Source organism: Mastigoproctus giganteus, chromosome 1 (assembly GCF_048544385.1).
Source record: "Mastigoproctus giganteus isolate SK-2022 chromosome 1, ASM4854438v1, whole genome shotgun sequence".
NCBI classification, from domain to species: Eukaryota; Metazoa; Arthropoda; class Arachnida; order Uropygi; family Thelyphonidae; genus Mastigoproctus; species Mastigoproctus giganteus.
Genome location: NC_143575.1, coordinates 214,838,711 through 214,866,200, shown reverse-complemented (window position 1 = coordinate 214,866,200; position 27,490 = coordinate 214,838,711). Strand labels below are relative to the sequence as shown.

Genomic DNA, 27,490 nt, shown 5'->3' with positions numbered 1-27,490 from the left:
TATGAATGTTGTGAATATTATGAGATTGGTTACTGAACCTTGCTTGTCACTGTTCAGTAACCATCTCTACTGGTGTAGTTTTCTCTTTTACTAGTTGAGGGGCCCCGAGTGCCAAGCGAGTGATCATAGCGATATTTCCAAAGTGATTTGAAAGCGTATTTTCTCTAAGCGACAGATTGTAGAGATTGTTAAAACCCTCTTTATTTATAAAATTATTTAATTTTGGCTTTTTCTAAATAAAGAACTAAGCTTCATATCAAGGAAGGAAAGACCCTTTCTTTTATATTTATATATATATAACCAATTTCTCTAACACACTAACCACTAATCTCTTATCGCTTGGTCACTGGTGGCACCGCTCCTGCCTCCACGTGGCGGGGCTGGTAGTCTGAGTATTAATCTAATACTCAGGGCGAAAAGGAGCAAATATGGATCCATTAATATCACCAACTGTAGAGCCTACGTGCTCGCATGAACTTGAGTCATCTCAAGCAAAAAGAATCAAAAAAGATGATTCTTCACATGACATACCTGCTTTTCTAATTATACACTCTTTATCAACGAAACCTCTTAGTAGCTTATCGCCATTTCTTGTGCAGAAAAGCATAGAGGCCGTAGCAGGTACTCCCAAAATTGTCAAACGCCTTCGCTCAGGAGATCTTCTTATAGAGACTTCCCATCCCAGTCATTCTAGACAACTCCTGAAGCAAACGACCTTCGGAGGCCTTCCCATTTCGGTAACCCCGCACAGAAGTTTAAACACCTCAAAGGGAGTCATCTCGGAATGGGACCTCCTTAATGTTTCTGAGGAAGAAATCGCCGAAGAACTGAAAGCACAACGTGTTGTCGGTGCTAAGAGAATTATGACCAAACAAGATGGTGTCCTTACACCCACAAGAAATGTTATCCTTACCTTCAGCAGTCCGAATCTCCCAGAATCAGTAAAAGCTGGCTACCTTTCCTGTAAGATCCGACCCTATATACCAAATCCACTTAGATGCTTTAAATGCCAGAAGTATGGTCATTCTCAAACAGCATGCCAAGGTAAGACCATCTGTCCCCTGTGTGGCTCATCAGACCATTCCCAAACTGAATGTACAGCAGCAACGCCAAAGTGTCCCAATTGCCAGGGTACTCACCCCGCATATTCTAGAACTTGCGAATTATGGAAAACGGGAAAGAAAATAATGAAGTACAAGGTAGAGAAAAATGTATCTTACCAAGAGGCACGTAAACAGATATTAAATGTGATGCCTGCCAAAACATATTCCAATGCAGTCAAAAACACTAAAGAATTTGCTACACAGACTTATATTACTATTCCTCCTAAATTATCTCTTATTCAATGGGCTAGATCCATCCTTGCGGATGGTGAGACACTAACAGCAACAAAGACAAAGAGTCCATCAAATTCTACTAATACAAAGCCATCCAAGCCACAACAAGACGTTCCAAACACAGGCACATTATTAAAGGAGAAAGATGTTCAACGTACACAAAATAAACCAACTGAACGAACCATGGAAATCGATGAGAAATTAGACAATGATGATGCTGTTCTCATGCTTCATGCTGATGATGAGATGGATATTACTCGTCCAGTCTTTTCAAAACGAGAGAAATATAAACAGGATCGAGGGAAAAACAAACGATCAGACCAATCCATCTAACCTAAACCCAAGTAATGCAGAAAATTATCCAATGGAATTGTAGAGGACTAAGAAGCAATCTTGATGAACTAAAATACCTAATGCACCAGCATGATCCTGCATGTATTTGTCTACAGGAAACTTATTTATCATCAAATTATAGCCCACACTTCTCACGGTATACACTATATAGACGTGACAGATGTTCTGATTCTCCAGCAAGAGGAGGAGTAGCAATATTAGTTCGTGCTAATGTACCATCGAAACACGTTCAGCTTTCCACTAATATAGAAGCAGTAGCCGTTCGTATTGTCCTTGGGATTAATCTCACTCTTGCCTCCATTTATATTCCACCAAACGTACCATGTTCCACTGCAGAACTTGATAATTTACTTAATCAACTACCCCAACCTATATGCTTTCTAGGTGATCTAAATGCTCATCATCCTTTGTGGGGTTCCCCGAACATGGATCGTAGAGGGAGGATGATCGAAACTCTACTTGATAACCATCACTTAACACTACTGAATACCGGTGTGCATACTTATATCCACTTGCCTACAGGTTCTAGCTCTGCTCTAGATCTGTCTATATGTTCCTCGTCCTTGTATCCTAGTGTTGATTGGAAAGTATTAACTGACCTTCACAATAGTGATCACTTTCCTATAATTTGCAAAATACAGACGGATACAAACTATACATCTAACCAAAGAATTACGTGGAATTTTCACCGAGCTAACTGGGAGAAGTTTTCGAAAACAGTGCAGTTTGATAACCAATTGATTCTTACTGCATCAATTAATAACGCCAATAGACACATAGTAGAAGAATTACTTGGAGCTGCTGGCAGTGCAATACCTAAAGTTAACATTACAAAACAAAGGTATAATAGTTGGTGGACAAGGGACTGCTTTCTTGCCAAAAGGAAACAAAACAAAGCTTGGAACATTTTTCGCCGAAATGCTACAATGGAGAATCTTATAAATTATAAACGGCTGAAAGCTGAAGCACGCCGAATTCGTAGGAAAGCTAAACAGGATGCGTGGATTCGATTCAGTTCTACCATCTCCAGAAACACTGACCCCAGAATAATTTGGAGAAAGATCCGTATCCTCAGTGGAAAGTATCAACAGACCAAAGCCCCAATCCTGTCCTGGAAAGGAACAGATATTTCCTCTCCAACTGATATTGCAGAGGCTTTAGCAGAAACATTTGCAGTCACTTCATCATCTCAATCTTATGAAGACTCATTTAGACGCAAAAAAATGTCCATGGAAAAATATAAAATTAACTTTGTTACAAAACAATCTCATTCTTATAACCTTCCGTTCACAATGAATGAACTTAATGAAGCTCTCCAGAATTCTAGAAATAGTTCTGCTGGACCAGATGGCATTTTCTACATAATGATTCGACACCTCAACTCAAACTCGAAATCTTCACTACTGAAATTTTACAACAGAATCTTTGAGGAGAATGTTTATCCTGATACATGGCATCAGTCAGTTGTAATAGCCATAACGAAACCTGGGAAAGATGCTTCCTCCCCCAATAGTTATCGTCCTATATCTTTGACAAGCTGTTTAGGAAAGATAATAGAAAAGATGGTTCATAAGAGACTTGTCTGGATTGTTGAAGATCAAAATGCTATATCATGCCATCAATTTGGTTTCCGCCGTAACAGGTGTACAACTGATGTCCACATCAAGGTTGAAGCTCATATTCGAAATGCTTTTCTTAAGAAACAGCACATGGTAATGATAACGTTCGATATTACCAAAGCATTCGATACAACCTGGAGATATGGAATCCTCCAAGACTTATACAAACTTGGACTGAGAGGTAACCTGCCTAGATTCATTCAGAATTTTCTTCACCTCAGGACCTTTCAAGTAAGATTCCAGAATGAGCTGTCCAAAATTCACACACAGGAAGAAGGAGTCCCTCAGGGATCGATTTTAAGTGCCACACTCTTTGCATTACGTACCAGTAGCATTATAAGAGACATCCCAGCCACGGTAGAAGTTTATATGTATGCAGATGATCTTGCTATTTCCTGTCAATCATCGAATATGGCTACCATTGAAAGACAACTACAGATAGCAATAAACAAAATTGAAACTTGGACAGAAAGCAACGGCTATCAATTAACCGAGGGGAAAACAGCAGCAATACACTTCTGTAAACTGCGATCGCTTCATCCGGAACCTGTATTAAAACTGAAAGGCAGAGAAATACCGATGACAGACTGCATAAGATTATTGGGTCTGAATTTAGACACCAAATTAAATTTCCGTAAACATGTGACCTATCTACGAACTACGTGCCTCCAGAAACTAAACATCCTTCGTGCAGTATCCTCAACATCTTGGGGTGCTGACAGACAGTCATTGCTGAATTTATATCGTTCTCTAATCCGGTCACGATTAGACTATGGAGCCATAGTATATGCATCAGCAAAAAACAGCATCTTACGGTCCGTGAACACCATTCAACACAGTGCCCTTCGATCAGCACTAGGCGCCTTCAGAACCTCGCCAGTTCAAAGCTTGTATATAGAAGCACACGACCCTCCGCTTTATCTTAGAAGACAACGCCTACTTTGCCAATACGCTGCCAAAATAAGAAGCTTTCCAACTCACCCCTGTTGGGTATATCTCAACCAACCTTTATGGTCAACACTATATGAATCCAAACCTAATGAACCCAGACCTGCTGGAATTCGTCTTCAAGAACTAATAAAAAAGTGGAAACTCGATCTCAATAAAATTGCGGAAAGTGCAAATATGCCTTTACCTCCATGGAATAGACATCATATAAACATTGATCTTTACTTCGCTCAGTGGCCAAAAAATACCATTCCACTATGTAATATCCGACAGTTGCATGCCAACCATACTTCGCAACACACTGGAAAACTAATAATCTATACAGATGGATCTAAAACCCAATCACATGTAGGTGCAGCAACCGTGTTCCCTTCGCATGTAATTTCAAAATCCCTTCCAGTTGAGTGCAGCATACTATCTGCAGAACTGTATGCTATACAGCTTGCATTAAGTGAAATATGTCAACAGTCATCCCTCTCTGTTTTAATATACTCGGACTCACTAAGTGCTATTTCAGCCATACAGGGTAAACGACATTCTCGTCACCCTCTTCTACAAGAAATTGAGTTTTTAATCAACCTTTGTCAAAAGAAACACTGTGAAATAACTCTTTGCTGGATCCCAGGACACTGCGGAATAGAAGGCAATGAAAAAGCAGACATTGCAGCTAAGTCAGCATCAGAACTGCCAAACAGAACAAAGCTAGTCCCACACACTGATTTTAGTCAAATCGTTATTAGAGAAAGTGAAAATGAATGGGCCCAAATATGGAAAAATGAAGTCAACAATAAACTACATGAAATAAAACCTAATCCAGAAATATGGAACTCAAGCATCAGAGAGAGTCGCAGAGAAGAAGTAATACTTGCCAGATTGAGAATTGGCCATACTCATCTTACTCATTTTCATCTATTGGCAAACAAAAATCCCCCACTCTGTTTTCAATGCCAAGTTCAACTTACAGTAAAACACATTCTTTTGGTATGCCCTCGATTCAGAAATTCCAGATTGCTTTGTTTTCAGAGTTTATGCAATAACCAGAATCAAGTTACTCTTCAACAGATCTTAGACAACTCTGCTAATATAGGTGAATTATTTAATTTTATTCGGCAAATCAGATTTGATAAACAAATCTAAAAAAAAAAAAAAAAAAAAAAAAAAAATGTTTGATTTACATTAAAAACTTGGAAAGACACATCTTGGCCATTGATGCCCTTGTGTCTTAAAACCCTTAAACAACAACAACAACTAGTTGAGGCTGAAAGCTTGAGAAAGTTTTAAGGGTCAGCTGGATAATTACCGTAAGTGAGGAGAGAAACAAATTGATAGTTTTTCTTTTTTTTTTATTTTGTTGTATGTTTTACTTTTTTATTTTGTTGTATGTTTTACTTTTTTATTTTTATTTAATTTTTACTTATTTTTTAAATTGTTTATTTATTTATTTATTATTATTATTTTTTTTTTTTTTTTTTGGCTGGCCCAGCAAAGCCTATGGCTTCCTTGCACTTTATGGCTAATAATAATACTAAAACTTTTATCAGTTGGTGCACAAAGAAAAAATTCAAGGAAATTAGTACCTAGGAATGGGAAAAGTTCGAATTTAAATTGGAATATCAGAAAATTACAAATAGTAATGATTAAGAAACTACAAAATAAAAGTCCTTTGAAACCTATAAACTCATTAAAGGATTTAGCTTGTTAAGTTAAAAATTAAAATATTTAACTTACCATGTTGTTGGCATTCGAGCTAGCCTTACATGAACTAAAAAGATTTTATTTTTGTTTGCCCAATGATTGTAAATATAAAATAAATTTGTTTGTCCTACTGAATGAAAATATAAAAATGAATTTTATTTTTCTGGCTATCAGGATGGATACAAATAGAAGCTTTTTACTTTATATAGTTTTTCTCTGTTTATATTCCTTTGTTCCAGCAGGAGTTAGACCCTAGCTATAATTATCAAAATGTTATTTTGAATAATTAATTTCCGGAAACAAGAGGTAAAGATGCATTCTAAGACTATAAAATAAGGTGGAAAAGTTCCAATATGGAAGTTAGTCAGAACAGTAGAGATGGAAAATCTGCTGCATAAGCAGGGTTTTTTTTTTATCCCTGCTTTAATTTCAATTACCATGCCCATTTGGGGACAGTTGTTCCTGAACTGGAATTGACTCCAGTTACTATATTGTGGTATGGCAATTACATGCTACCATGAAACATAGCACTTCACTTAAAATTATTTTTATTCCTTTGCAGTTTTCCTTTAACAGTTCCCTCATACAACTTATAATAAAATGAAAAATTTGCATTTAATAAAAAAATAAATAAATGCTGTGATGGAAATTGCCATCTTTAGTTTAGATTTTCCATGTAGTGGTAAAAATACTATATTGTGGTATGGTAAGTACATGCTGCCATAAAACATAGCACTTCACTTAAAATTCTTTGTATTCCTTTGCAGTTTTCCTTTAACAGTTCACTCTTACAACTTATAATAAAGTGAAAATTTTACATTTAAGCAAAAAAAAAAATAATAATAATAAATAAATGCTGCAATTGAAATTGCCATCATTAGTTTAAATTTTTAAATGTAGAGGTAAAAATTTCTATACATTTGCAAAACAGTAATGAGATGTATTTTAACACTGTTATATAAGACATGCAATCCATGGGAAGCCTCTTAGGAATTGGAACAATCCCTCTCACTTCAGTGGCAACAATACAAGCATTGGCATGAGCAGATAAGTTATTAAATCATTAATGTCAAAGGAATATGTTTAGTGGAATTTTTTTATATTTATTGTGGCCTCCAAATTTAAAAAAGATATCTTTGACATTAATAATTTAAATTTATTATATGAATCCATTTTATTTATGGGTTCATATAATAAATCATATATGGGTTCATTTATATGAACCCATATATGATTATAGCTATAAATATTTCATTATTTTACATTATATACTCTGTGAAAGGGACGAATTACATTTTATGTGAAGTTTTATGCTTTATAAATAAATTGTTTTTCTCCATAGTGGTTATATTCACAGTTCTGATGTAACTGACGTTCTAAGAAAACAGAAATATTGGCCATCTTATAACGTTGCGTGAGTATTTTGCTACAGTAATAAAATATAAATAATTATGATAAGCTAAACTGATAATTATATCTGCATGATAGTTATTTTATGAATCTTCAAAGCTTATAGTATGTATGTTTGAATCCTCAAAGCTTATAGTATGTATCTTTGAATCTTCAAAACTTGTAGTGTATATAGCTCTTAATATAACAAAAGCACTCTGGCTTATTAAATGCCTTTAATTATGATTCTTAACAAAAAGGATAAAAATATCAAATCTGAGTGTATAATGCTTTCAACGTTTTAGGTATTTTCCGGATATATTCAACAGAAGTGGAGGCCAGGAAATGGTGAAGGCTCATGGAGATTGGTTTACATATGATAAGACTCCTAGAGCACTAATTTTTAAGAGAGATGAAAAAAAAGTGCATGATATTTCCAGCATGATACATTTGATGAGGTATGACATAATGATCTTTAATCTTGAGTAATAATAAATTTTTAATTTAGGCTACATTAAACTAGCACTATCCCAGTATTTTGACTAGCAGCATCTTGCCTCACATTACAATCAGGGTTGAAACTGCAGCAGATATTGTGGCTGCATTTTCAGTACTTTTAAACTACTTTCCATTTTGTTCAATTATTATGTAATTGAGCAAAGACGAAATAAAATAACTAAAATATAATAAAGTAATTTAGGATATATACAAATAAAGCAAATTAAAAATTAAGTATAGCTTATTGCATCTTATAATGATATCCATAATTTACCTGTAGCATTGTATATGATCTACATTAATTATTATTAATAATAATAACAACAATTATTATTCTTAATTTGGAAGAAAAGTTCCAGAATGAAGGGTTCCAGAAATTCAGTTTTATTTTAATAGGAAATTGGATTTTATTTTCATAGTCAAAAATTTTTATGAATTCAGATTTTCTTCATCTTGGCAAGTATGCCTTTGCAATTCCACTAGATGGACACAACTATTTATCTTCTCATACAATGATCTATTGTATTCAAGTTATCAAATATTTGAGGTTTAGATATAATCTTGTCTGTTTCTTGATTAAAAAAAAATTAATTAAAGTAGTGTTCTTTCAGTAATTTTTAGCTTTCATACATCCTTACTGTGCGCATACCAATGAATATCATTCTGCTTTTTATGATGTTTTCTATACTCTGTTTTCTCTTGGGAATGAGGAAAAACTTGTAGAAACCAAGGAAATATTTCAATTTCTGGAGGATTTTGCTACCAAAGCCTTCTCTAGAAGAAAGACCCTTCATCTTAGTATCCTTATAGTAACCACAACCAATTTACAAATCTTGTGAATCAGCTTGCGCTTGCTATCTCCCAAATTTCTTTTACCTCATTCCTGTGGAGTGACTAACCTTCTAAACTCTGTTCTGAGTGGCAGAACAAAGTTTAGAATGGGATGAGGGGTAACTTCCTATTGCTTTGCTGATAACTTTGCTTGCTTCTCCAGGTTTTACTCTAATGGTAAGGGATTTTTTTTTTTTTTTTGACATATGCTGGCACTTTAGGTGGGACTTTGCTGTTCCTCATGGCTAGGATTATGCTAGCACTACTAGGTTGGGCCCTATTGGTGTGAAATATATATATATATATTTTTTTTTTTTTTCATTTATATTACTATTTTTATTATTATTAATTATAATTTTTTTATTTTTCTATCTTTATTTATCTTTTTATATATTTTTTTCCATTTTGTTTATTATTATTATTATTATTTTTTTTTTTTTTTGCCCATCTGTTTTTGGATGGACAGTATGCACTTGTACTTCATGGTAGCTAAGTGGCCAGGTACAACAAACCAACGGAACCCACACAAATGTCCACAAACATGCATCTTACACACACACCTGGCCTTTAACAGCATTCTGTTAATCTCACAGAGGAACACAGAAAAATGGAACTATTGTTTTAGTTGCCACTCTACATAAGATAAATTTCATACTTCTCATACCCTGTATTTTCTCTTTGAGCTAATTAATCTATATGGTAGAAAAATTTTGTAGCAAATAAATACATAAAGAAAAGAAATTGGGAATCAAAATTTTTGAGCTGCAAATATAGAGCAAATTAATATAAATGGGCATTTGTATTTATTTTGTTACATTGCTAAACTATTCACTCTGTATGTAGTTAAATTTTTTATCTTTAATTTCAGTTCTTTAAACATTTGGGTGTGGTGGAGGATCTGAACATTGTAGTGGGTGTTCAAACACTTCTCATCTGAATTTAAAAGTCTGTTGTCATTAGCACCACATATAGTCTGAAATTATTGTGAAGAAGAATTGGGCTCCCATCAGAAACTTCCATGCTTGTTTTTTGATGGCTTTATACAAATAGGTTAGCATCTGATAGTAATGCTTTGCTTTGACTCTTTTTTTTACATTTCACAAATTCAACAAGGTGTAGTCCCCTTGTTGGTAATAGGACAATAGTAGCAAGCCTTTTTAAACTCTATTTTTAGTCTATTGCCAAAGAAGATCAACCCAAGAAGCCTTGATTTTCTTGATGATGGAGACTCAAATTGCTTTCATTGATGATTCTAGTTGATCATAAATCATGCTGTGACACCATGATACATAGACAGTGATCATATGATGCAAAAAATGTCACCTTTAGTGCTGTAGTGAAATAAATGTGTTAATGACGAACACCAACATTTCAATTTTTGTCTTTCAGACAGGCATTTTGGAATCCACTTGAAACAGAGTAAAGTAACTGATAATGCAAATATATATGAAGAATACTGTATGGTGATCCACAGTTAATTTGCAGAGTATCAGCTAACTTATCAGTATGCAAGCATCAATTATCTTCTACCAACAAATGCACTTGAAAAATTGTTTTAGGTCAGGGACTTTTCAAGAACTCTTGGAAAAGTGGCCCATGCATCTTTGTCTTCACATACCTGAATAACATATACAAGATGTCACTACTCTGAATATTTGATGCTATGACAAAGTCAGTCAAGATGAAAATTTTACAAAGACGAGTAGAATTTATGGAATTTTTTAACATGAGAGAATGGTAGAAAATATATATTTTTTAAAAATTAAAGGTTTATATTAATACAGAGCAACCTCGATATAATGCACCTCTTCATACTGCGGTTTTGGATATACTCCAGGTCTGATCATATACTCTAAAACGAATTATGAAAAAAAGTAGTGTGCTCAAAGAACTAGCAATTTTATATTGAAAACTTGAAAAAAAAGTGAATACTGTATATACTTATATTTACTCTACATCCTACTAATGTATAAGATAGTGCAATTGCACCATTTCAGTACATAGCAAACTACTTAAGTAGTTATAAATTGGCATCATTAAGTATATCTCATATTGTGAATACCTTCACAACTAGTTCCCATGATATTGCACTACCTCAAATAAGTAACACTTCACCATAAGAGAAGACTATTATTGCTTATTCTCAGTGGATACCCTCACCCATACGGCACCGTTTCGGAGTTTATTGGCTTCTCATCAGTGGGTGGGCAGGTACCATGGTGTTGCAATGATGAAAATCCAGTTGCGAAGTATAAATCCACAATATAAGAGATGCCTGATGGTGTGCAGTAATTTAGGCATCTCTCATATTGTGGATTTATACTTCGCAACTGGGTTTTCATCATTGCAACACCAGGGTACCTGCCCATCCATTGATGAGGAGCCAATAAGCTCCGAAACGGTGCCATATGGGTGATGGCATCCGCTGAGAATAAGTAACAATAGTCTTCTCCTATGGCAGTGGTTTTCAACCTTTTTTTTAATAATGGCTTCCCTAAGTAATTTATTTTATTTTGCGGCACCCCTACTCAATTTTCTGCCTGTTAGATCCGATTCTCTCTCTGCTTATATATATATATATATATATATATATATATATATATATATACAGGGTGTCTCAAAACTATTGGTACAAACATTTAGGGGAGGTAAGTAACATCTAAAGGAATGTGAATCGCATAGGAACCCATAACCAGAAATGTCACCTTAAGTCAGTACACGGCGCTGTTCATCAGTTCACGAGAGGGAAAATTTCTGGTTTACTCATTCAAGCAGTAGTCGCTGCACGAAGAGCATGCATCGATATATGAACTGTGAGCTGGCAGACATGCACCTAGTGTATGGATTAGCAGAGGGCAATGGACGAACCACTCAACGAATTTATGGAGAACGCTTCCCAGACAGACATGTACCGGACCACCGTTTATTTGTGCGTGTGCATCAAAATTTGTGCGATTATGGGTCATTTAGAGGTAACAGGAGTAGTACGGGCAGACCACGTTCGACGCGAACTCCCACCATGGAAGAAAGTGTGTTGAATGCCGTCCAGAATAATCCTACTACCAGCACACGTGCCATTGCCTCTGCCTAAGGAGTGTCTCGTTGCAGTGTACAGCATGTCTGGCACGACGATTCCTTACACCCCTTTCATCTCCAAAGGGTTCAGTTACTGCTCCCCCATGATCATCCTGCACGTGTGGCTTTTGCGCAGTGGTTTCTCCAAGAAAGTGTTCAAGACTTGAATTTTCCAGCCTATGTTTTGTTCGTGGATGAGGCTTATTTCACTCGGGAAGGCTTATTCAATCAGCACAATGCTCATGTGTGTGCTCACGACAACCCACATGGTGTGTGCCCCCATGCAGCACAACATTGCTTTGCAATAAATGTATGGGCAGGTATGGTCGGTGACTGCTTAGTCGGCCCGTACCTGTTACCATCCCGCATGAACTCCGCTAAATATCGGATCTTTCTTGAATAAGTTCTACCAGGGTTACTTGACGATGTTCCAGCAAATGTGAGACGCAACATTTGGTTTCAACATGTCGGGGCGCCTGCCCATTATGGAAGGTTTGTTCGTGACCATTTGAACAGGCGTTTTGGCCATCGATGGATTGACCGGGATGGACCCATTGCCTGGCCCCCACGCTCACCTGATTTATCGAGCCTTGATTTCCTTCTGTGGGGGCCCTCAAATCTATCGTGTATGAATTGCCTGTGGAGACGGAAATGGATCTCGTGGTGAGACTCATCTGCGCTGCTGCTACTGTCAAAGAAACTCCAGGTGTGTTCGACTGTGTCCGCCAATCCATGCTGCGTCGGTGTCACACATGCATCGCGTCTCGTGGTGGAACCTTCGAGCATCTGTTGTAACATCATGAAATGCATCCATCTCGTACTCCATTGTTAATATTATGTCAAATAAATGTTTGCCACTAATTACTGTCTTGTGTCATTTCTGCTCCTTGTGCCTCCGCTACTACTTTCCCGTGACGTTTCCGGTTATGGGTTCCTATGCGATTCACATTCCTTTAGATGTTACCTACCTCCCCTAAACGTTTGTACCAATATTTTTGAGACACTCTGTATATGATAGTTATTATAATAATATAATTATAAAAATTACATTTCATAATACAAATTATATGTATACAGTATATAATAATTTTATTCTTTATATAGAGGTACTAAGTAAACATCAATTATAGATCACAACAAAATTAAAAAGATGCTGTACACCTTTTTATAATTAAAAAGGTGTATAATTTTAAAAAAATAAGAATAAGTTTAGTAACTTAAACCCAAATTACATGGCACCCCTGAAATGTTGCGGCACCCCGGTTGAAAACCACTTTCCTATGGTGAAGTGTTACTTATTCGAGGTAGTGAAATATCATGGCAACTAGTTGTGAAGGTATTCACAATATGAGATATACTTAATCTTGCCAATTTATAACTACCTAAGTAGTTTATGTACTGAAATGTTGCAATTGCACTAACTTGTACATTAGTTAAACTCTTTACATAACCCAAGGATTTAGCCCTAAATTATATTGTAATCTACATCCTACTACCATATTTCCAAGAGGGAAAATTAACTAAAAATCGATTGTATATTCAGTATTTGGTTACAGAGTATTTTTGTAAACAACAGGACTTGTCAGAGACTAATTACTGTAGATACCCAGTTTCTCCCTTCAGCCAGATGCAATAAAAGAGTATATCAGTGGAATGCTAATTACGAACAGCTACTTCTGGAGGGGAATATGACTACTGTATATCAAGTGCATTACATTAGTTACAAAGTATATTTTTGTAAACAGCAGCACATGATATCCTTTCTTTGACTAGAATTTAACTTAGGATAGCAAAAACTGCTAAGAGCTAAACTAGATAAATATATACATGAACTGAGAAATCATGTGACTTCACTTTGGCACTGTGATAGACTGAGCTTGGTTTTGATTTAGATTTCTCAAAACACTGTAAATTCTAAGGTATCAGAAATAAATACATGGCAAAATTAGTAAATCAGTAGGACTGAAGTAATGGCCACCAAATGAAAAGTTAAAGATTATTGAAAGAGTTAAGAGCAACAAAACAAAATGCAGTATATTTTGCGAGTGTGAAATTCCAGAAGGAACGATATACGGTTGGATGAAAGAGGAAGAAAAATTGTGTTCATTTGTAGACTTTGTAGAAGATGAAGTAGGCCTCCAAAGAAAGGAAACTAAACTTTGTGAAAACAGTGATGTGGACCAATGCTTATATAAGTGGTTTCTACAGAAGCATAATGAAGGAGTACCAATAAGTGGGGCAATTTTGAAAGTACAGGCACTTAAATTTCATAAGCTATTTGGTGGAGATGATGACACATTTAAAACTTCTGAAGGGTGATTCGGAGAAGGCCCATCATGTGATATCACAGGTTAGTCTTGTTGGCAGATCTACATTTCGTGAAATTACAGAAGCATTTCCCGAATTTCTGTATAATGTGATTCATGATAATGAATTCACAGATGAACAGTTGTACAACTGTGATGAAACAGCACTGTACTATAAACTTCTCCCCAAAAAGTCACTGTATGTTAAAAAGGCACCCAACAAAGCATGCATGGAAACTAACAAAGAGAAAATTACTATGTTACAGTGCACAAACAAGACTAGAAATCACAAGCTAAGGCCATTGTACATCAGTAAAAGTCAAAGTCCCCAGTGTTTTAAGCATGTCTTCATGAAATCACCACCTGTGATTTATAAAAATAGCTCCAATGCTTGGATGACAAGTGATACTTTTTCTTCATGGTTTGAAAGTGAGTTTGTACCATCTTTGAGATGCCAGTGCTTTTAAAAAAACTTGAAAAAAGGCTCTGTTACTGTTGGATCGCTGCCCAACTCATCCTTTGGCTGATGTCCTGAAATCAAAAGATGTCATGATCAGAGTTGCATTTCTGCCAAGGAGCACAACTGCACTAATTCAGCCCATGGATCAAGGCATTATTCGAGCCTTCAAAGCCTACTATCATGGTGAGCTACTTGCTGGTGTTGTGAATGCAAAAATTCATGTTCTAGAATTTTTGAAAACATTAACACTGAAAGACGTTGCATACAATATTGGATTAATAGTGTCTCAACAGCAATTAAAAAGTGCTGGAAAAAATTTATTGGAAAAGATGAAATCACTAATAATAATCTTGAATTAGTAGCATTTTTAGAACAAGAAGCAAAGGCTGTTTGTAACATACTTGGTAGTAGTTTTGGAACAAATGACTGGCCGCTTAGATTAAGATGGATGCAGAAGTTCCAATTGTACATTACCTGATTGAGAAAGAAATCTCAGCCTCTGTGAACAGTGGGAAGATAATCAAAAACAGAAGGCTAGTGACATAGGGAGTGACTCAGAAGATAATATAAATTTTAGTAGTTTACACCAACCTCGCGTTGAAAAAATAAAACAAAAAACAAAAAAATTAATAATTTAATAAAATTAAACTGGTATTACTAATTTACAATAAATTACTATTTACAATAAGTATATAAAAAGAAAGAGTACCATAAAATACAATAAAATATACAGAAATTAAAAGTGCTAAAATCTGAAGCTTTTGAAGGCTCTGCCTTCTTTCTCAACAGTACGCTTTATTTTTGCAGTGCAATCTTAAATACCTACAGGTTCACGGCACATGTCACGTGATTCAATAACACGCACATTGTTCTCATACATAACGGAACTGGAAATGGCCCGGGAGCACGTCAAATGAAATCGTTCATCCCCTCCAAGAATCACTGTCTCAAAGAGGGGATGAATCTGCATACCCCTATCTCTATTAATGTTGCTCCCAATGGAACTAATCCGCAAGCTCTCGAGCCACTTGCGGTCTCAAAACCTATGCGCCCGGTCGATGATAGTAGCTTCGTCCAGGGAGATTTGATGTTGCTTCTCCCAATAATGCTCCATCACGGCTGATTTTGCATAATCTGCATTCCTTATCGCCTTCGTGTGCTCCCCCCAGACGATCCTTTAGACGCCGTTTTGTTTCCCCCACAAAACATAACATTCCCCACAATACTGACCTTTAGACATAGGTTCTACAGGAAACCTATGTGTAAAGGTCAGTATTATTATTATTATTATTATTATTAATATGATGCAAGGAAGCCTAAGGCTTATGCTGCACCAGGAAAAAAAAAAAGTTCCCGAGTTACCTTGAGAGAGAGAGAGAGAGAGAGAGAGAGAGAGAGAGTGTCAAAAGTAGAAGGGAATCACCAAGAAAGAGAAGAATGATGATATCCAGCTCAGGACCCTGGGTGTGCCAAGCCCATACTCACCAGATGTGAGCCCCCGGGGTTAGACTATAATTCAGCTCAGGCCAACCATCACAAGAACAGTGTGATTAGAACACTAATAGATAGGGCTAAATCATATTGTAGCACCTCCGAGGATAGAAAGAAAGAGTTTGAGCATGTCACGGCGGATCTCCTGAGGTGTGGCTACCCCCAGAGGATCATAAATAAGTACATCAAAGGAGAACAGAGAAGTGAGACATTTACGCCAATAGCCACCGCATACATTCCCTATTATCCGGGTCTAACTGAGCGAATAGCCCGTGTATTATGGGATCATCAGACACGCTGTGTGCAATTGTCAGGACGTAAGTTGCACACAGTGTTGTCACAAGTGAAAGATCCCATTCCAAAATAAAGTGTAAGTGGGGTCGTTTATAGCATTAAGTGCCTGGATTGTGGGGAATGTTACGTGGGGGAAACAAAACGGCATCTAAAGGATCGGCTGGGGGAGCACACGAAGACAATAAGGAATGCAGATTATGCAAAATCAGCCGTGGCGGAGCATTATTGGGAGAAGTAACATCAAATCTCCCCGGACGAAGCTACTATCATTGACCGGGCGCATAGGTTTTGGGACAGCAAGTGGCTCGAGAGCTTGCGGATTAGTTCCATTGAGAGCAACATTAATAGAGATATGGGTATGCGGATTCATCCCCTCTTTGAGACAGTGATCCTTGGAGGGGATGAACGATTTCACTTGGCGCGCTCCCGAGCCACTTCCGGTTCCTTTACGCACGAGAACAATGCATGTGTTATTGAATCACGTGACATGTGCCATGAATCTGCAGGTATTTAAGATTGCACTGCAAAAATAAAGTGTACTGTTGAGAAAGAAGGCAGAGCCTTCGAAAGCTTCAGATTTTAACGCTTTTAATTTCTGTATATTTTATTGTATTTTATGGTACTCTTTCTTTTTATATACTTTTTATATACTTATTGTAAATAGTAATTTATTGTAAATTAGTAATACCAGTTTAATTTTATTAAATTATTAATTTTTTTGTTTTTTGTTTTATTTTTTCAATGCAAGGTTGGTGTAAACTACTAAAATTTATATTATGAATATGCCCAACCCCAGAGGCCTATTTGAAGGACTCAGAAGATAATGTGGATGACTTCTGTTAAGAAAAAACCACCAGAAATTAAAGTGCTTGAAAATATTATTAATGAGGTGGTGGCATGGTTAGAATGTCAGCATAACAGTGCAGTGAACATCTTCATTTATTGCATCTGACCACTATCAAAAATTATGTACTGATGAAACACTGTCATCAGTTCCAGCAAACTAAATTACATGACTATTTCAAAATGGATGCATAAAATGTAAGTCTATAACAGCATTGTGTATTGGTAGAATGTAAAGAGAATGATATAACCTTTAATTCTTTGTCTTTTAGTCTGTGTACTCATAAAACATTAGCAAATAAAGTATTTATTTACTATGTAAAGTGTATTTATGTTAAAAAAGTGGTAAAATTTTTTTGGCTATAACGTTTCAACATTATTATTAAAGTTGTTATTAAATTATGTTATTAAAGTTGTTGCCTGACACCCACATTATATTGAAATTGCACTATATTTATTTTGTATGAGATGATGGTGAGTCTCCCTGATGGCTGCTTTGTGCCATTTCATTAAGATGTTTCTCATTCAGTATAATAACATTATGCTGTTGGCCTGGCTACTTAGTTACAATTTAGTTAAATCTGTTTTACAGTAAAGCTAAATCTTCCATGGTGGAATACTCTTCATTGAATCATTTGATTCATCACCGTAGTCATGGACAAATAGTACTCTGCATATATTGCTTGCATTCTTCAGTAAAACTCATGTTATTTGGCTCCTTCTGCTGTTAGTATAGGAATCAAATTGTATCACGCTACTCTTTTGCTGGTATATACTTGATTAATAATGGATAAATTTATCTGTGATATACACTAAACTGTCACTATGGAATTAAGTTTTAATATTTGAGGATATAATGTGCCATGTATTTCTAGATTTCGAACAGACTAAGAGTAGAAAACTCTCTTCTTGTCCAAATGGTAGCCAAGCATTCTGGTCTCTGGCCAAAGCTATTGGTTGCAACTTTTGCCATCTCTGTTCCCACCTCTGCCAAAACCAGATGATTCTATTGCCACTTCAGCCAAGGATAAAGCTGACCTGCTAGCATTCTATTTTTCTTCCAACTTGTGTATTAATGATCTTGTTAAACTACCTCCCACCATTTCCAGTATGCTCCATTCATTCAATGCCTCCTGTAATCTTCCGACAAAAGGATGTCAGAAGCAATTTGACAAATCTTGATGCTAAGAAAGCTCTAGGTCCTGATGGTATTTCTCCACTTGTTTCCAAAACCTGTGCCCCTGAACTTACTACTGTTCTGCATTGCCTTTTTTCTCTTTCTTATTCAAAAGGTGTTTTTTCTTTCTGCTTGAATATCCAGTCAGTTCCTAAAAAGGGTGAAAAATCCCTTCCATACAGTTATCCCATTTGCAATTACTTCTACTCTTTCTAAAGTAATGGAGAAATTAAATTAACTGCGAACTCTTAAAACTATCTAGAAACCTTCCGTCTGATCAACAATCGCTAGAATAGATTCCATCGGTGTCACTTCACTGGTGATATTCTGGCTTATGTTACCCATCTGTGGACTAATTCAATGGAAAAGTTTAGTGAAACTCAAGCAGTTGTTCTTGACATTTCAAAGGCTTTTGATTGTGTTAGGCATAAAGATCTTCTAAATAAGCTTCCATCTCATGGTTTGCCAACTATTTTTTGTAATCGGGTATCCAGTTTTCTCTCTGACTGCTCATTGTGGGTGATGGTAGATGGTGCTCTGTCTTCTAACTTTTCCACTAATGCTAGTGTTCCCCAAGGTTGAGTTCTTTCTCCCACTCTTTTCCTCTTGTATATTAATGACCTTCTTCCCTTGCCCTGCTCAAACAGCTTCAATTTCTTGAATATCCACTACCAGTTCCTTAAATGCTGAACTCCAGGTAATTCTCCACTGAGGCAAAGATAACTTAGTTGATTTCAATCCTTCTAAAACTCAGTCCTGTTTTATATCTCGCAAAAAGGATTCTTCTGCTCCTATGCTTATCTTTGATGACACTCTGATTTCTAGGCAAGATCATATATCTCTATTTTGCAGATTACCGTAACTTCTAATCTCTCTTGGCATAAGCATGTTACCAATATTGCTTCCTCTGCATTTAAAAAACTGGATTTTCTCTTTCACTGTCGGTGCTGCTTTTCTTCCAAACAGCTGCTCACTCTCTACAAATCGCAAATCCACCCTACCATGGAATATTTTTCCCACAACTGGGACGGTGCCCCCAAAACCTTTCTCAGGCTTCTAGGTTCCATCGAAAGGAGAGCAGTTAGGTTAATTAATGACTCATCTCTAACAGAGATTCTCCACTCTGTCTCATAGACATTCTGTTTCTGCTACAAGCCTTTTCTATAGATATATCCATGGGCACTGTTCTTCTATAATTCTGCTCCACTCTTCCAAAGCAGTGAGATTATGTGCCACAACCAGTCAACATCCTTTTACTGTCCAATTTCAAACTCACAGAACCAACTTTTCTTCTTCTTCGTTTATTCATTCAACTTTCGTTTTCTGGAATAATCTTTCTTCATATGTATTTCCTGAAAATTACAATCTACAGAGGGTCAAGTCTAATGTCAACAAATATCTTCTTTCATCTTCTCAGCCTTCAACCCATGCACCGTACTAAGTATTATAGAATCTATACCTCTCGTGTTTGGGGGTTTCATAAAAAAAAAAAAATAAATAAAATAAAATAAAATTGTATGTTCAGAATTCTGCACAATAACATTTATTCTTACAAGATGTTGATTTACTTTCATTTGATTATCTCTTGTTCTCATCATCATTATTAAAAATGATTGGATATATGATTGGCTTATTAGATATGATAAGACATTTTAAATATCATATTAATGTCATACATGTAAGGTATTCACGTTTAAATATTTTTGTGCATCAAAATTTTACTTTTTTCAAAATGCACAAAAGAAATTATGAAATATGTGTCATCAAACATTATACAAATATACATTACAGGTATAATGACTATCAAAATGACCCTCTTTCTCGCTGTAACTGCACTCCTCCATATAGTGCTGAAAATGCTATTTCTGCTCGATGTGATCTGAATCCTGCTAATGGAACATATCCAATTCCTTCTCTTGGTCATCGTCCACATGGAGGCACTGATATGAAGGTAAATTTCTTTTCTTCCAGATTTATATATTTCATCTAGTGATCCATCATTTGTTAAATTTTTTTGTCACTTATGCTTCAATTCATCTCAGTATAATATCTGTGGAGACCCTTAAAGTATGAAATACTGTCCTTTTTCACTTTTCAGTGTAATTTAGTTTAAAAAAAATTTGTTTTTTGATATAAACTAAATTTTATAATCAGTTCACTTTATCAGAAAGAGAGAATTTAATCTTAATTGGCCGCACTTATTTTTCAGCTCTGGATGAGTACTTGAAAATTGTGGGTTTTTTTTTTTTTTTTTTCATTTTATTTGTATTCAAAATTTTATTTCATCTTATAGTTTTCATAATGGTGATTATAGAGTTGGATTTAGTTTTTAATCCCAGCAAATATTTCAGAAGTTACACTTGGTTTTATAAATAGCTTAGAAATTTAGTCATAATTATGGTGAAGACTAGATCTGGTGAGAACACTATGACTCAAGATGGCCTAACTAACTGGGGAGTTGCTGCAGATGATTCTAGTGTGAATCATAGTTGTGGTTTTTTGTACCATCTCTCACATGCATTTGAAGTTGCCTCTTAGAGGTCACAGTAGTAGCACAGATGATTTCTTTTTGAGTCCTAGGTGCAGGGAAAATGAGAAAATTAAGCATAAACTCAACATTTTGTGGAAGAGGTTGATTGTCTGAAGGAAAAAGTTAATGCTATGGAAGGAATTGAATCAGAGGACCCATTAGGCACTCGTGTCAAACTGAATGCTGGAGGCTTTCTTGTGCTTTTGGCTGCAGGAAGAAAGGAAGGAAAGAAACACCAACACCTTCTGCCTTTACTGTTTCCTTCCTTAATACCCAGAATGTGTCTTATTCTTAGTGACTCAATTGCCAGAGAAACAGGGAACATGTTGTGTAATAAGAATAGATAAAATAGAACCAACGTATAACCTTGTAGGATATAGAACAGTTATCATCTTTAAAGAGAATAAAATGCAATATTGTTATACACATAAGTGCTAATGACTTAAAAATAGACAATCTGAGGTTTTTGTTTGAAGTTGTAAGATGATGTTGAAAAAAAAAAAAACACAAGTTAGGGCTGTTTAATGTAAATGTATGGAATTTTAAGCAGGCATGACAGGAGGGAGTTTGTAGTTAAGCTCTATTAGTTATTTCCACCTTGGGGAGATTGTGCAGGATTCAAGGGGTAAATTTTTCTCAGCATTGTCTATACTTATTAACAGAAGGGACTGCTTTTTTTGATTTGGGATACACATGAATTGAAGATCTGAAAGAATATTTGCTGATGACATTCGGGCAATGTTTTTCAGTTAACTCTTAACTTTGGAGAATACATTAATGGCAGTTAATGTATTCCCCAATTCAGTTAAAAGCAGAGTAGATTAGATTCTTGACCTGCTTCAACTTGTCCAATTGGGCATATACCTGGAAATCGGTACTGGAAAGTATAAGACGTACTTGGGATTCTTATAATGCTAATACAGTGAGAACTAGAACTGGCCATACTTCTGTAATAAAGTAATAAGGAATTACTGAACAGTTGTATGGAGAGCACTAAAACTAACCCAGTGTCAAACTGGAAAATTTATTGAGAAATCATTCTTATGAGCAGCTACTTGGACTATGTTAGAATGCCAATAAACATAAAAGGACGGACCAGGGCCATGCCGAGCCATTTTAGTATCTGAGGCAAGAATGAAAAATTGCACCTACCCCTAAAATATTATAAAAAAATAAAATAAAAAAAATATGATTTATTTAAAATACATTTCTGGTACATGTTTAAATAAAAAATTAAAATTGAGGTTATAAAAATGACAACCAGTGGGGCGACAACCATGGTGGCGCCCCAGATAGTGTTGGCGTGCAGATCTCGATATCTATACAGTTGTGTGACAGAGATTTTCATCTTGCAAAAGCAAGATGATAAATGAATTGGAATAATCAAAATATAAAATTGAAAACATTGGCAATTATTTAATCTTTCCTTTGGCACCCCTTTCAGCTTTTAACCTGAGGCAAGAGCCTCGTTCGCCTCTCCCTCACCCTCAGCATGGCTCTGGGACAGAACAGACCCTTATGTATACTAATGCTATAAGTATAGTTAATAAATTAAATGAAGTAGATGTATTAGATAAGTCAACAAATGAGGATATAATACTTGTGAAAATATGGTACCATTCTGATATACTGGATAAAAAATTATATTATGGTAAATATAATGTGCACAGAAGGATATAAATGACAAGGGGAACAGGGATAATGCCTTTAATTGCCAAGCACATAGATTCAAGATAAACATATCCAGTCGATAACTACAAGTATATTGAGTCAGTCTAATGATATAAACATTGCAGAAACAAAAGTGAGAGTGGGAGTGTTTCAGGCCAGATGGCTGTGATGAATACAGTGAATATCACAGACAGAGTAGGCTAGAAAATCAGAATATCTCATTATGGGGACTTTAATTTTCCAGATTGTGGGTTGATCATTCCTAGTAGCAGGACATTTCTGGGTTTGCTGGGCGAATACTTTCTATATCAGCTTGTTAGACAAGCCACAAGGGAAAGAAATATTATCATTCTGATTATCAATAAGGGTCCATCAGATATTAAGAATATTCAAATAAAAGAATCTTGTCAAGCAGTGATCACAGTGTATTAATGTGGAATTTATTAAAATTTGATTGTTTGATTTTGAGGATTATGCAAAGAGACAGCTACAAGCTAGCAGCATATTGATTGTTAGCATTTTTCGTCATGCAGTTACAGCAGTAGCTCTGACTAAAGAAATACACTAAGTGATGCCTACTTTAAACAAAGTAGGCATCACTTAGTGTACTTCTTCAGTCAGTTTACTTTAAGCAAAAGTAGTGCCCATTACTTTCATTATTTATTATTATTTACTAATTCAGGCATCTATTATTTATTAATATTTTATTATAATTATTTATTAATATAATTTATGCCTCCTTACCTTCATTAAAGTTTACTTCTGTTAATACACAGCAGTTTCACTTTGGTTTACTGTCCAATATTATGCCTTTGGTTCTCAGTTTAGTTATTAATTTATGAATCATATTCTTTTATGGAATGCAGATACCAGGAAATGTCTTTCTGAAGTCCTGCATATGCTTATTAACAGAATTATATGGCACATAACAGTTGTATATAGATACTAGCTGCTCTATTGCAATTATCCATGCTTGATACTTCAAAGTGATTGCAACAAGATTAGCAAGATGGAATTGCATGATCTCACAGTACCTTTCTGCTGCCTCTTATCACTGGAGATGGCTGAATGAAAATACCAATAAGTGATATACCACAGTGTATAGTTATCTCTTTGGACAGGCCTCAAAAAACCTCCCTGTATTTAGTCTTATTTGCTTCATAAAATAATATTATTAATTTCATTATTAATTATTAATAATTTTAATAATTAATAAATTAAATTATTGAAATTATTAATGAAATTGTATGAAAATTGCAGCTTTTAGTTTCTAAAGGGAAAGTACAGGGTGTTCCACTTAAAACTGGCCCACCTCATACTGGTGTTATATTCATCTTTGAACAACTTCCGCGCAAAGTTGTTCAAAGAATGAATTTTAGCCAAATCATTTCAGTTTGTGTGTACATTTGGAGAGAATAAATAAAGTTACTTGTGACCGAGTTTTTGTGTTTATCTCATTTTATTCCTGTCTAGATTTCTCTAATTATTTTGCCAGTGACTGGGGCCGGTTTTACTTGAAACACCCTGTATTATACACTTATTTATGAAACTGAGAAGCAAGAAGAAACTAGTAATGGTGATTTAGTTCTTTATAGCTACTTTATAGCTCACAGTGTTTTTAGTACCACAATGAAAATTCTTATTCAAAAATAAACTGATCTTGTATTTATCTGAATATAAAAATTTGAACTTATGTTTTAAAGCATATATAAGTATTACTGTGCATGTTGTTTCTTTTAATAATAACAGTAGCATGACAAAGCTTTCATTCAAGAATTGAACTTCATTCCTAACAGGGGAATGAAGATTTGTGTTAAACAAAAGGATGCATTAAATGGGATGTATTGTTAAATATGGCATGAGGAGATTTGCCAAGGTCATCATTGAAAGAGCCAGAGTAAGTTAGTAGGTTAGCTTTATCCTTAGATAAAACAACAGTATCTAGTTATCAAAAAAGGATAGCAGTAAGGATGAATAGAAGTTGAGACCAATGGCTATAACAAGGGACTAGAAAGCTTAATTGCCATTTGCATGTAATACAAGTTTTCAGTTTTTTAAAACTTGTATTACATGCAAGTAATACAAGTAATACAATTACATGCTTGTATTACAGGCCAGTTTTAAATTTCAGATGTTTTTGCTTGAGCATGCACTGTGCATAAACAGTATTACCCATAATGGCTACTTGGTCTGAGCTAATATAGGCCAAAAAGTAAATCAGAACTTAAGGGTTAAATGAAGTATAAAAATTCAAAGTGGAATGAGAGAAAACAAAGTGACATCTCTATGACAAAGATTGTGGTGATGTGATCAAAGCAGGTTTAGATCAGGAGACTTAAACTATATTTCTGACCAAGGAAAATAGGAATAGAAATTGTAGAGAGCATATCATTTAATGTCAAACAATGTGAAGTTGAGAATGACCACGAGAAAAGAACTCCATTGGAGAAGAAAGAATCATTCAGAGGAGAAGCAACATTTATTGTATAATTGGAGATTTTTTTTTTTTGGTTTATTTTTTTTTTTAGGAGCATTAGCAGCTTAGGCCATATTGCTCCGGGATATGCGGTGGTCATTCCCTGACCTTTCCGCATCATCCGTATTTGGTGGTGACGGGCTCGAACCCCGGTCTAATCAAGAAGCGTGTGCTACGCACTGCTGCTCCTTCCCACCTGGCTACGGAGGCTATAATTGGAGAAGGGTGGTAAGGAAGATATTAAAGAATGATAGGGAAATGGTTAGAACATGTTATCATCAGATGCCTTGACATCTGATGATAACATGCCAGTGGGTAGTTGATTGCTGGAACAAACTTCCATTTGTCATGGAAGTTGATAGCTTAAATAAATTCAAGGAGGAACTGGACAAATTTTTAGAGGGAATGGATGTGTGAAATGTTTTTTTTTTTTTTTTTTTTTTGGCTGATGCTACATAAGCTTGCTTTCTTCCATCACATGCCTCAATTACTACTGCTACTATCTCAGCAAGATAGATCAGTTAGAAAAAGGAATTAGCTGAAGTTAGGAATATTAAAATTATTAAGGGAAATCACTTTGCTGTTTGTGAAGGTATGCTGGAACAAGTAAATAAAGTGAGCTGTAGAATATGTAGGTGGAAGGGATAGCGAATTACAGAATTGGAGTACAGATATTTTGAGTTCACTAAGTTTAAAGAGCAATTAGTTGGGCATCTGATATGATATACCAGGTGGTTATAAAATAAGTTTCCCTATTTAGGAGAACCTAGTGTCAAAACAGTTAGAGATAGCTCTGTGAAAATTGGTGGGTATGTCATTTATGGTATGGGGAAGCAATTTGTAGAAGAAAAAAAAAATTAGTTCAAATTTCCACCACCGGGGGAGAAATTGGCACTGTAAACATGAGATGGAATACTTAACTTAGGATTAGATTTCAATATCAGAACTTCGAAGAAATTTTTTTTTCTTCTACAAATTGCTTCCCCATATCCTAAATGACATACCCACCGATTTTCACAGCGCTAACTTTAACCGTTTTGACACTAGGGTCTCCTGAATAGGGAAACTTATTTTATAATGCCTGGTATATCCGAGCAAATATATTGCCGTAATAGCACTTTTAAAATGGAAGGAGTCATACAATGAATAATTAAGGCAATCTACTTGAGATTTAGTTAGAAAGAATAAATGATACATTAAAAAATTTAGAAATGGACTACAATTGAAATGTAATTGCAATAAAGTGGAATTTAATTTTATTATCTTCCATTATTATTATAAGAGTGATAAGTTATTAGTGTTAGCAATATAGTTGATGCAAGGAAGTCCCAAGCTTCTGCTGCACCAGCAAAAAAATAAAATAAATAGTAATATGCTTATCTCTTAAGATTTCTTTTCTCTTTTGATTTTTAGCTAACTACTTATAGCCTCTTTCAAAAGTTGCAGTTTGTTGCTATTGGAGGACCAACTTATGATCCACTTCCACCATTTCAATGGAGTAAGACTGACTTTGGTAAAGATATTCCCCATGAGGGGCATCCAGACTTGTGGATGTTCAAACCTGTAATCCACAGATGGCTTTAAATTTTTTTTTTTTATCGTGTTTGGGTGATTCATTTTTCTGTGATTGTCTTTAAATTGCTTACTTTTAAAGTAATTGGTTTGTAAACTTTTTGGTTAACAGTTAATTTTAGGTAGGTATTTAATTATAAATACCAGCGATATTTGTTACTATTATGTGCAGAGAAAACATCTTTGTGTTGACTAACATAAATTTATATATTTATAAGGAAAATTTTTCTTAAATATTTTATATGAATAATGGAACTGTTTCATTACTTTTTAATATTCTGTGCCTGTAGAAAATAATGAAGCCCTTATAAAAGTAAAGTAAAGTGCAGCCATTATCAACCCACTGCAGGATGGAAGCCTCCTCAACAATTCATGCTGAGGGAAATGGACCATAATCTGCCATGCTGGTCCAGTGTGGGTTGGCAGATTGACCGTATTCAGCAGTCAGGGGCTTGAACCCCGGTCTACTCAAAGAGCGTGTGCTACTGCACTCCCGCTCATGACCACTCGGCTACACATGGTTTTAATTCTTTCATAAGCAGCCAACATTTTATTATCAGCGAGGTGCTCTATGTTTAGTTTGTTTCATGTAAGCTAGATAAATTCATTTCAATCACTTTGGCTAGCTCATCTTACATTTGTATTTTATAAGAGGGAATTTAAAGCACCACTTAGTATTTCTCATTATGGTGCTTCTTTTATCAACTGTTTTTCCAGGGTTACACTAATAATGCCTACCTTCTCCCAGCTGAGGTGGCAGTATCGATTCTTTTAAATAACTTATTTTACTTATCATAAGTTGGCTACTTATGAGATAACGAGGGCTAAAATCCCATGTAAAGACTTTATTTTTTAATATTAAAGACATACCTTAAAAACATATTTACACTATCATTTATTAAGTGTGCAATAGTGATAGGCCTA

The 27,490-nt window shown here is 35.3% G+C and overlaps 1 protein-coding gene across 1 annotated transcript in view; it reads left to right on the top strand.

The window, feature by feature from the left end:
* lama (phospholipase B domain containing lamina ancestor) overlaps positions 1-26,578 on the top strand; it is an 83,945-nt gene extending 57,367 nt beyond the window's left edge. The window contains exons 8-11 of the mRNA XM_090368708.1: positions 7,296-7,367; positions 7,648-7,800; positions 20,109-20,268; positions 26,408-26,578. Of these exons, the coding sequence (XP_090224834.1) occupies positions 7,296-7,367; positions 7,648-7,800; positions 20,109-20,268; positions 26,408-26,578 (556 nt within the window). The remainder of the gene's footprint in view (positions 1-7,295; positions 7,368-7,647; positions 7,801-20,108; positions 20,269-26,407) is intronic.
* Positions 26,579-27,490: the final 912 nt, after the last annotated feature.